Source organism: Neophocaena asiaeorientalis, unplaced genomic scaffold, assembly GCF_003031525.2.
Source record: "Neophocaena asiaeorientalis asiaeorientalis breed wild unplaced genomic scaffold, Neophocaena_asiaeorientalis_V1.1 scaffold57, whole genome shotgun sequence".
NCBI lineage: Eukaryota > Metazoa > Chordata > Mammalia > Artiodactyla > Phocoenidae > Neophocaena > Neophocaena asiaeorientalis.
In genome coordinates this window covers 7,991,790-8,003,309 of record NW_020172731.1, presented here as the reverse complement: position 1 = coordinate 8,003,309, position 11,520 = coordinate 7,991,790, and the positions used below count along the sequence as shown (strand labels likewise).

Sequence of the window (11,520 nt, the reverse complement as noted above, 5' to 3'; positions counted from 1 at the left end):
CTGAGCTGGCGCATCTGAAGCCTGTACTCTGCAACAGGAGAGGCCACAACAGTGAGAGGCCCGCGTACCGCAAAAAAAAAAAAAGTGTAGGGAGAAAATTATGGCACTTTGGGTATTAACAGCATTCCTATCTTCATCTAATCTTTCTTACTCTCATTTCCTCCTTGCCTCAATTTCTTCCAAATTATTATTTATTTTAATTAATTAAATGTATTTATTCATTTATTTACCATTTGACCCTCTTTACCCATTTTCCTTACTCCTCATCCCCCACCTCTGGAAACCACCAATCTAATCTGTTCTCTGTATCTCAGAGCTTTTTTCTCTTTTTTTAAAGACTCCACATATAAGAGAGGTCATTTGGTATTTGTCTTTCTCTGTCTGACTTATTTCACTTAGCATAATGCCCTTGAGGTCCATCTATGTTTTTTGAAAATGGCAAGATTTCATTCTTTTTTATGGTTGAATAATATTCCTGTGTGTGTGTGTGTGTGTGTGTGTGTGTGTGTGTGTGTGTGTATACACCTGTTTCTTTATTCATCATTCATCAATAGACACTTAAGTTGTTTTCCATATCTTGGCTATTGTAAATAGTTCTGCATGAACATGGGGGTGCATATATCTTTTTGAGTTAGTGTTTTCATTTTCTTCAGACAAATATCCAGAAGTGAAATTGCTGGATCACATTGTATTTTTATTATAAAATGGCAAGATTTCATTCTTTTTTATGGTTGAATAATATTCCTGTGTGTGTGTGTGTGTGTGTGTGTGTGTGTGTGTGTGTGTATACACCAGTTTCTTTATTCATCATTCATCAATAGACACTTAAGTTGTTTTCCATATCTTGGCTATTGTAAATAGTTCTGCATGAACATGGGGGTGCATATATCTTTTTGAGTTAGTGTTTTCATTTTCTTCAGACAAATATCCAGAAGTGAAATTGCTGGATCACATTGTATTTTTATTAATTTTTTGATGAAAAATTGTTTTTAATTTCATATTTTGTTTTATTGCAGGTATTTTTGTATTTTGCTTTAAATCCTGTTTGGAACAAAATGTGACATAAAAAAATAATAAGTGCTATCTAAATATTTGTATAAACCTTGATGATTTTTTCTTTTCTTTTTTTTTATGATTTTTTCTTAACTTGAGTTAGGGTGTTTGAATTTAGTGTTTCTTATTTTAAAAATACAGCTTAGGATGATCCAGCAGAAATCACAACATAAACCTGGTTAAAGGTGATGCCATTACTGTCTTGTTTAATCACCTTTTTGCCCTTTTGGGGGATAATGTGTGGAGTCGGGGGATATATCGTTCCCTGTATCTTATTTCCATACAAGACAAGCAGATAGTCTTCTAAATTTTATTCAGAATAAGATCAGCAGAGTAGAAATACATCAGTGGTACATGTGAAAAAGAACTTGATTTCTTAACAAAATCAGTCCTAATGGGTCAGGAGTGGACCCTAACTGTGCTCCACTTTAGCTACATTCAACTACCTCTGAAGATAAGTTGGCCTGTGGAACATATTATGAAACAAAAACGAAAACAAGCAACTGGTAGAGCTAAGAAAATCATGTGTAGTCTTAGTTTGCATGAGATGGGGCCAAGATGCTTTTGATCCAAGCCTGGTATTTCCAGGTTAATAGGATGTAGATTCCAGGTTTCTTGGCATCACCACATTTACGACCTCCAGAGACTAGGGCATGGAAGGCACCTTTGCAGATCATGGGGCCCCCTGAGTCACCCTGGAAAGAAGAAAACGGGCAGATACTTGGTAAGAAGCTGTTGAACTTTTTCAACCATCAGCTGTTAGTTACTCAAAGGAGTCCTTGGTTTCTTTGTGTCCTGCAGAGTGCCTGATACAGCCCCTGATGCAGTATAGATTCTCTGTGTCTCTGTCTCCATCCAGGATCATGGTTCTGTCCATCTGTCTGTCTGCCTCTCTTTGTCCATGTCCCTGTCTCTGTCTAAGACTATGTATATTTACATCCTTTGGTAATCAGTGACTGCTGAACTTTATTCATGAAGAAATGGGTAGGCATAAAGTTTGAAATAACCCACGGAAATAAAAGAAATTTTCAAAATTATGAATTCCATTTTGGTGCTCATGGATTTGAAATCAAGTTGCTATTGAGACTGGTAGAAAAGAGCAATGTATTGAAGTAAATGTCTTGGTGGCAGGTACTCTATCTTCTCTATTATTTTTTTCTATCATCATATGATTGAACGTGGGGCTCTGCACATACCCAACACTTAGTAAATACTTGCTCAATGAACTGATTCTTGAGGACTCACTCTGACAACAAAACAATAAACAAAAATTCTGTCAAGGAAAGTGACAAGGTGATAGAGGGGGAAGCCTTGCCTTTCAGATAAGGAGCTAGTTTTCAAATCTAAAGAGCAGTCTTTGCCTCTGCTACCAATCACATCAAAAACTGCAGTACTTTGTGCTTGGTTGGCTGTGAAAATAGAGGCTGAGGGGGTTGATGATCTTGGGGCACCGCAGTTACACATGATGTTTGTCATCATCATACCCTCCCCTTGATAATGCTTAATATAGTATAACGTGAATATTATATTGTATTTTTAAAAAAATTAGTAATCCATCTGTGCTAGGTAGCCTTCATCACCTGTAAACATGATCACCTATTTTTTTTTTTTACTACCTCAGGAAACAGAAGATTTTGAAAAGCATGACTGTTGTTCCTTTTAGTCAGTTAGCAGTTAGTCAACATTATTTAAGAAACACATAATATACATTTGAGCTTTTTGCATTTGGGTTTTAGAAGACCTATTAGTTTAAAGGTGGTGATGGTGGGGGGTTGAGAAGTTATCTTCTAATCACCACTACTGACCTCAGAGTTGGTAGGCTTTCTAAGGGTGGTAATACCCCTCAGTAAAAGTTATCAGATATAGTTAACTATCCTTTTAAGGATATTAAGTTAACACTTAATGAGTGCTTACTACGTGTTGCGCAAGTACTTATGACTCATTTGCATTGGTAGATGAGAAAGCAAAGAGAACACTGTGCAGGATCGGAGGGCACCTTTTTGGAGTTGTGATGCGATGTTCTCCACGCCTCTCCTCCTCGGTGTGGGTGTGCAGGTGGGGCCTGACTGTAGCTCAGCAGCCTGAAATGCCTGTTTGAGTGAGGGGTTCTTACCTGGCAGGAATCCTTCTGGCCTCTGGCATCTCCTGCACATACCATGTTTTTAGTTATAATAGGGTGGTGGTTGTAATAACTTGGGCTGTTGCAAACTTTTCGACTTATGACAGTAACAGTGACTTCTCGCAGGGTATCAGAGGGCCTTAAAAATTCTGGGTCAGTGGCTCCCCAGCCAATAACCTGGCATTTTGTTCCAGCTTTAATATCATCTTTGGCTCTTGGGTGGAGCAGTTGGACATGTTTGTTGAGTTTTGCGGCCGTGTGAAGCTGACAGATTGAAAAGAGAATAAATTATCATTTGTCCCCAGTAGTATTATTAGCCTGAGTGATGTATGTGTGGTCCCTCTGTGCTAGGAGGGCGTCCCTCTTCTTGAATCTACTTTGGTGGTAGCCCACAGCTGCATTTGTGGTTGTTGCTTTTCTGAACATGCTCTTCATTTCCCTTAGAGCTCAGTGATCCTTGGGGAGGGAGCTTACACAGAGCAGGAATTTTGCCCAGTCTCTAGCAAACTGGCCTTTACTCCACATTGGATGGTTTGCTGTGGAATAACATCCATAGGTCATGACTTTGAGGGCTGGGCTATTTCCTGCTAGATAGGACCCTTGAGTATGGTCTAGACTAAGTTTGGACTAGACTAAGTATGGTCTAGACTAAGTTGTAACTCACTTCTCTATCCCTGAAGTCACTTGCTTGGCTCTGTTGTATAAGTGACTTGTATTTTTCATTTGCTAATGAGAAAAGCATTGGGGAAAAAGCTTGCAGCCTGGATCCTTGGTCCTGTTGGGGTGTTCTCCTCCCACGTATGTGAGCATCAGAGCTGTTTTAACTTGTATAAACACAGCCCAGATACATCTGTGATAACTTCTTGTTTCTCTCAAGGCAGTAAATGGAGTATAATGGGCCCTTATAAAATATGTCACAATCACCTCGAACAAGGGGAAAGTGCCAACAACATCCTTTTGTGTAGATGATTTAACAACTGAACTGTGCTGTATAAGAATGTTGGAGAAAAAAAAAAAAAAAAAAAAAAAAGAATGTTGGAGAAACTGAAGGAATGCAATGCTACATACCTCAACCAGCATAATATCATTTGATTTAGGATCTGATGTAAATCCTGGGAATCGTATGAATCTTTTAATCTCAAATGTTTGTTTGGAGGCCTCATTCTTTGAGAGAGAGTGTGCTCCTAAAACCACTCTGGAAGACTGGCCTTTGGCAAACCTAAAAAAAGCAAAGAGAATAGACACCACAGAATGATTCTCAAATCTTCCAGTGAGGAGTAGAAATGGTGGAGGAGGCCATATACCTACAGGAATAAGGACCAGCTCCAGCCTGTGTAGGATTAGGTGGAGTGACAGAGGTGTCAGTGGACCCAATCACAAATGGATGATAACAAGGGCCAAACCCATCCCACTCCAATTCCCCAGCCTTGCAAAAGAATATCAGGACTTGTACCCTACTGTGGGGAAAAAGGAGTGAAATCCTAAGTGACTGAGATCAAGTTTACAATAAAGTCGTGTTAATTTATATAAAAATAAAGGAAATTATATTTCTCGAGTTTGTGGGTTGTGATTTATATCCACCATTGCTAAGTTTTTTTTATTCAGGTAAAATATACATAACATGAAATTTATAACTTTAACCGTTTTTAAATGGTTCTGAAGCATTAAATACATTCACATTGCTGTTCATCCATCACCACCACCATCAATATCCAGAAATTTTTCATCTTCCCAATGTTAAGTGTTTTAATAACTAAAAGGTAAAAAGGCACAACTCTACACTTGCTAATCTGGTATGTCTAAACCTCATCTCAGGGCAATATGGAGAAGTAAAGTCCATTAGATGGCTTTCAACTATACTCATATGTTCTGTCCCCTCAGTTAGAAAGATGATTTAGACAAGAAGGGAAAACTTTCCTCAAGGTGAAAAATCATTTGAAATTAAGACACTTTAGAGTTAGTAGTCATTGGTAATTCCATTGTGGAGATCTAGGGGATAAAAACTGGTGAGTCAGATGAAGAAACAACAGTTTTTTTTTTTTTTAAATCTCTAGTCATATACAATTTTAGTACCAGTATTTCAACAGTTGATCTGATTTACTGTATGTTGAATAAAATTATATTTATATCTAGTTATGAAATATATAAAAATTTTTTTTGAGATCTTGACAACACCTTGGAGCCATTTGCATACTACAAAAATATCCCATTTTAATGTGTGTTCTCAGGAAATGACTTCAAATCCTTTTTTGGAACAAGAAAGGTGATAAAAGGAATTATATTTGTTTACATGTAACTATTTCATTGTCATGTGGAAAAGAGTCAGGGCAGATTACAATAAAAACACACATACCCAATAAACACACATATATACATATGAATAAAGATTAATAAAAATTAAAAAGAGCACAGAAACATACGGAAAAAGGAATAAGAGGTTGTTTTAGGTTTGGGGAGCCAGTATATGGCTATGCTGGGGTGGGTTTGCGTATGGCAAGGCTGTGACTGCTGGGAATTACCGTTTTTTGGTTTCTACCAAAAGAGTTTATTCTGGTTTATTTTGGGAATTCCAGCTCTATTTGTTGAAAAGTTTGTCTATTGCAAAATCAGGATGGGGATGAAATTTCTCAAAGGATGTAGATTGGATTTCTCAGGATTGATTCAAACCCAAATTCAGCATACTCACTAAACCCAAAGCTTTGGAGGGGAAGGATGATACAAAATCCCTGGGATTACTGATATAATAGAAAAGATGGATACATACATAAATAACTAACACAGGAAGGCTGGGAGATACAAATGCAGGACGTGGAAGATGAATTCTGAGTAGGGAAAGGGTGCTGAGAAAATGTCTGTTTTTCCTTCATCTTTTACCAATTTCCTTGATTTGTTAATGGCTTTGAAGTGTTTTAGTTATTTTTATCTCCACTGGGACATATGAATACCAAAAACAACCCAAGCAGACCATGACTGTTTTCTGAACTTTCCATTTCTAGATATACTTCAACTGTAATCTGTACTACAGAGGTCAATTTTTTTCTGCCCACAGGATACCTGGAATTACCTGAGTTCTAGGATCCCACCTCCTTACCTAAATCCAGGTATGAATAACCACCGAGGAGAAGTGCCAATACTAGTGTCTCTTTTGCACAGCGCAGTGTTTCTCCACAGGTGGTCTTTGGACCACCTGCGTCAGAATCATCTGGAGGTGTCTGGCTGCATGGCACCTCTATAAGCCCCGTGCCAAGCCCCTTCAAGCCTCTTATTTCCTCTGCCACTCTGCTTTGGCACTGAGCAGTGTTTCTGCTTAGACCCATTCCTCTGGGTGTGTTAGTGAAGGTAGGGTCCCTATTTTTGGAATTCTCTTGCCTAAGAGAGGAGGGAACTACCTGGCTGTCAGAGATGGGCTGTCATGGTTTTATCCCATCAACACGACTGGACCATGATATTTGTTCCTCAGTGATTACCATGGAAGGTACAGATATTAATATAACATTAGATGACATTTATTAGGTTACTGTAGTGTGCCAGGTTTTGTGCTAAGCATTTTACATATTTTCCCTCATTTAAACCTCACAACAGCCCTGTGGAGGAGGTATTAAGATTATCCCCATTTTGCAGATGAGGGAATTGATGATCAGATAAATTGACGAACTTGAGAAAGTCCCACCAATATTAAGCGGAGGCTCTAGGATGCAAATGCAGGGAGGATTAAAGCTTCTTTTGTTTGAACCTGGGGTCTGGATTGGTAACCATTCTACTCTGGGAGCCTTGAGTGATTTGGGATGGAGTGAGGCCATGTGGAAGGGGCTGGGTTGGAGCGAGGAGGTTCCATCTATTCACTGGCTAGGCAGGTGAAAGGATGGGGGAGTGTTCAGTGGGAGAAGGCATTGGAGGAGACTAGGGAAGACAGTGGACAAGAGTTGGTGAGAGTTTTGCTTCTGATAAATTGAAATGCTGAAAATGTTATACAAGAGGATTTTTTACTGGTTTCCTTTTGTAATTGGCATGGCAACTAATAAAGGGGCCAAGAGACTAAGTGAGGAACTTAGTGTGGATGGGTAGTGAGAAGGGAACACCCCAGATTTGGCCCCCTTCACCATTTTGCTGAGAGAGGGGCCTGTAGTTAGTAAGCTATTCTCGTAGGATACTTGGGAGTCCATTTGTGGGAAGCCACCATTGAACTATTTCATAAATATTTTGGATTTCACAAAGCTTAATGTTTTTCTAAGCACCAATCTGCCTACATTTTTACACCCAAGTGTCCTGTAGAGGAAATCTGATCCACATATTCTGCAGTTCTTTAAACTACAGCCATTTAAAATAATATTTAGCAATAGTTTTTTTTTTTTTTTTTTTTAATTCCAAGACCTCTTTTTCCCAATTTTTCAATTTGGGAATCTATTTCTACTGAGTCAAGTTCACTTGACAAAATTTAAAATTCAACTTAATAATACTATTTACCTTTGGATAGCAATTTATGGCTTGTGAAGGACTTCACATAGTGTTCATTTAGCTTAGCAAAAACCAAAACCCCAAAAATCCCCTCCCCTCCAATTTATTTCCTTTTTTCTATCCAGCATTTGTTCAGCATTTATAATAAATCAAGCTCTGTGTCTGGGGAGGTTATAATCCATTTGAATGTGTAACCACAAGCATATTTGAAGATGTGCATATTCTGAATTGAATGAACATTTATTGATAGTCACCCTCTGCTTAGCTGGTCCCCAGGGGACAAGTGCCCTAGAAAAGACAGAACTAATGAGGACACAAGGGTGATTTCTGTGACAGCAAGAACCCTGCTTAAATGAAGTAGCCATGTTAAATTGGAAATTAGTGGCTTGCTATTTAGAAATAAAACAGAAGTTCCCACAGTTTGCAGGCTTCAGAATTTCTAATTTGTGTTCAAACAGTCTCATTAAAATGGAGCAACCAAGCAAAATCCCCAAAATATGGGAAGCAAGTCAATTCAGTTGTTCCATTTAGATATAACTGATGCCTAGAGAGTAAATGATTATGGCTAAGAGGTTCTTAAGTGAAGTGCTGTCATATTTGTAAGGAAAGGAGAAGGCCCCATCTTTTCTTAGCTTATTCAGGCAAGAAACATAAGGAAGAAACATACAAACAAACACCAGCCCCCGGGCTTCCCTGGTGGCACAGTGGTTGAGAGTCCGCCTGCCGATGCAGGGGACATGGGTTCGTGCCCTGGTCCGGGAAGATCCCACATGCCACGGAGTGGCTGGACCCGCAAGCCATGGCCACTGAGCCTGCGCATCCAGAGCCTGTGCTCCACAACGGGAGAGGCCCCAACAGTGAGAGGCCCGCGTACCACACACACACACACAAAAAAATCACCCCCCAAGCCGAAACAAACAAACAAAACAACAAATGCCAAATTAGGTTTTTATTGCTTTTCCTTTTGTGATGGTAGCGGCATCCCAAGAAGGGTTTTGGACATTTTTAGCTGAAGTAAGAGAATCATAGAATGAGAGGTTATAGTCCGTCTTTAGAAAAGCTTTCATTTTACGTATCCCAGAAAAAATAGCTCTCTCTCTCTTTTTCTTTGTAAATCATCTATACTTTTTTTTTTTTCACCTAGTTAGATTGTTGCCCCTTACAGCTGTGATTCCCAAACTGTGGGCCTCAGACCTCTGCGGTGGGCATTGAGCAGAGGAGTAAAGGTAAGGGGTCTCAAAAATCCATTAGCAAAGCAGGTTCCTCATACATATAACAGTAATAAGAGCTGCAACTTATTTGCAGCTCACTATGTGCTAAGCATGCTAAAATATTTAAATAGATACTATTTAATCCTCAAAACCCCATGAAGCAGTTATATACTATTATTATTATTTCCCATTTGTAAAATGGGGTGCAAACGCAGGTTGTCTGATTTCCCCTAACAAGGTCAGGAATACTGCCGCTTCATAACTGTTGCTGTGTTCCCAGGCATTACATGAAGGACTTGAATTTGTCTATTGGGTTGCCTAGATCTCCCAGAAAAGGAGAACTTGGGGCAGAATCGCGGATGTGTGAGAGGGTAAATAAACTCCACCAGTTGGTCAGTTATCACAGTAGCTAAGGGTAGATCAAATTCTCTCCTGGGAGAGGCGAGCTTCTTTTCTAGCCAACGTGAGGAAACACAGTAAGCCTACTACTCACCGAGAGTGGCAGTGGGCCGCTGTCAGCACCCACTGTGGATGGATTAGCACGCCCCCGCAAATGTGATTGCCGCCATACTGCACGGAAGCCATAAATGGCCTGGAATGAGGTGACGCTTCTCTCCCACCGATAATCTCCAACTTGAAACCTCCAAAAGAAAACCAAAAGATTTAATGCAAAAGATCTAAGCAGATTATTTCATGTAATTCTTCTTTTGACAGTCATTATATCATTTTTCAAAGATTAAAAAAATCTTTCAGTCACCTAATAGTTATTATAATTTTACTGATGAACAACCGGATAATACATTACATTTAGAGGGAGCTACATAGAGGTAAAAATTATTTTCATTTATAATGTAACAATACAATCACTAGAAAATCATTTAATTCTCACATGTGGTAGGTATGGGAGATACTTACACTCTGGAGTCATGTAAGTCCCGGCTATTAGGAAACATAGAAAAAAAGAAGAAAACTTAGTCATTTCAATGGCTTAGATTTAAGAAGCCCAGATGAAATATTGTGACTGTATTGGTGAAGGAAGACGAGTGTGAAGACTGAGTTTCGATTTTGCAAATTTAACTTTCTCACCACAAGTGTTCTAGAGGTAAAGTTTTTCACACCTAAGATTAAAGGTATATATCAGTTTGGGGAGTTTCGGAATTGTGCTTTTAGCACTTTTTAGAGCAAGGTATGTGTGTCATAAAGTACTCATTTCTGTAGTTAACCATTTTCAATATCTATATAAGTATTCGTGTTATAAATGGTGAGAGAATAAAAAATATGCAAGCCATAAGAACTTAATGAAGTTCAAAGATGTTCATTGCTCTAAAGTAATACTTACTATTTTTCCTGGCAGAAAACGATGCCTATCATATTTAGTTTCTCTCTATTTTTCATTTGGACATAGATTTATTATGTAGAGAGACGTGGAACCTTGCACAGATCACGGCTGCTTTACAATAAGGCTTAGCTAAAGCCTGAACATCATCCAGAGAAACCCATATGTTTTGTAGCAAATTTATTCGTAGTCATGCCATTTTCTCTAAATTTGACCAAATTTGGTTAAATTTTCATTACATTTTTGGAAGATTTAATAATGTTATTAAAGGGGAATATTGGCAACATATATCTAATTCGGAGTGTCTCTTTTACTCATTTTTAATTGAAAATGACCATGTGTTTATCCAGGGCCTTAATAATAATATCTTTTAAAAATCAAGGACTGCACTTTGTCACTCTCCCCAGGAACAGATGAAACACATTGCCAGGCTTTCTACTGTACTTTCTCCTTCACTACAAAAGGTATTCGACTTAAGATTCTACGAGATTCTGTTTGTGCTGGGTGCTGATCAATAGTGCAAATGTTATAAAATGAGTATGGATAGACAAGTCAGGCACCATGCATGACCCCAATCACTTTGCAGAAACACTGACCAAAATTTACCTTGAATTAACAGGACTTATTTTCCTTTTTCTAAGATACGTGTGTCCTATCTTTTATTTTTTTTATAAAGGAGAATTGAAATACAGAGCTATTTTTCTTGGCAGATTGCGAAAGACTCCTACTAAATTGCTCTCTAGCATAAGACAGTGGGAATAATAAAAAACAATATTATACTTGTATATTCTACATTATAATTTAATGTGTCTTAAATTATTTCCAAAATTCTCTTTACATGATCATTTATATGTTTTCATGTCTTATGTCTGTGAGAAAGGCAGGACAAACTACTATTTTTATGTTACAACTGAAGAAATGGGTTCAGAGAGGCTACGTAATTTGCCTAAGGTTACACAGCATACAAGCCGGACCAAATCATTTGCCTGATCTGAAATAACTTGTATGTTAATAAATATACCACCGGAGCACAGAATTTGAGAAGTATCCTGTTTGCACTTTACCAGGATGCAGCAACAGTAAAGCTCTCCTGCATGGTAAATAAGAAGAATTAACAAAACCAATGCAGAGTAGTGACTTCCTGTCTCATCGACCTGTGGGTGAGACAAGGAGGAGCCGGATTAAGAAAAGCCACAAACTTAAAGCAGATTTATTATTTCCAGCCAAAGGTCCTCGTTACTTTGCAAGTCATTGTTGTCACTGTTGGTGTGCCTTGATGGATTCCTCATGTGCCACTTCTGCAAGCTGTAAAGTGGGCTTGATGATGCCAGCTCCCCACTGTATTG

The 11,520-nt window shown here is 38.5% G+C and overlaps 1 protein-coding gene across 2 annotated transcripts; it reads right to left on the bottom strand.

The window, feature by feature from the left end:
* Positions 1 to 1,349: 1,349 nt before the first annotated feature.
* Positions 1,350 to 9,901, bottom strand: GZMK (granzyme K). Of its 2 annotated transcripts, none has more exons than XM_024740334.1 (5): positions 9,754 to 9,901; positions 9,332 to 9,479; positions 4,241 to 4,391; positions 3,050 to 3,436; positions 1,350 to 1,748 (listed from the first exon to the last, which is right to left on the bottom strand). In XM_024740334.1, exons 1-5 carry the CDS (start codon positions 9,815 to 9,817, stop codon positions 1,587 to 1,589), a joined length of 912 nt encoding a protein of 303 aa, XP_024596102.1. In that variant the 5' UTR covers positions 9,818 to 9,901; the 3' UTR covers positions 1,350 to 1,586. The 2 variants fall into 2 exon arrangements, with proteins under 2 accessions (XP_024596102.1, XP_024596103.1); XM_024740335.1 differs by having other exon boundaries at positions 3,167 to 3,436.
* Between the last annotated feature and the right edge of the window lie 1,619 nt (positions 9,902 to 11,520).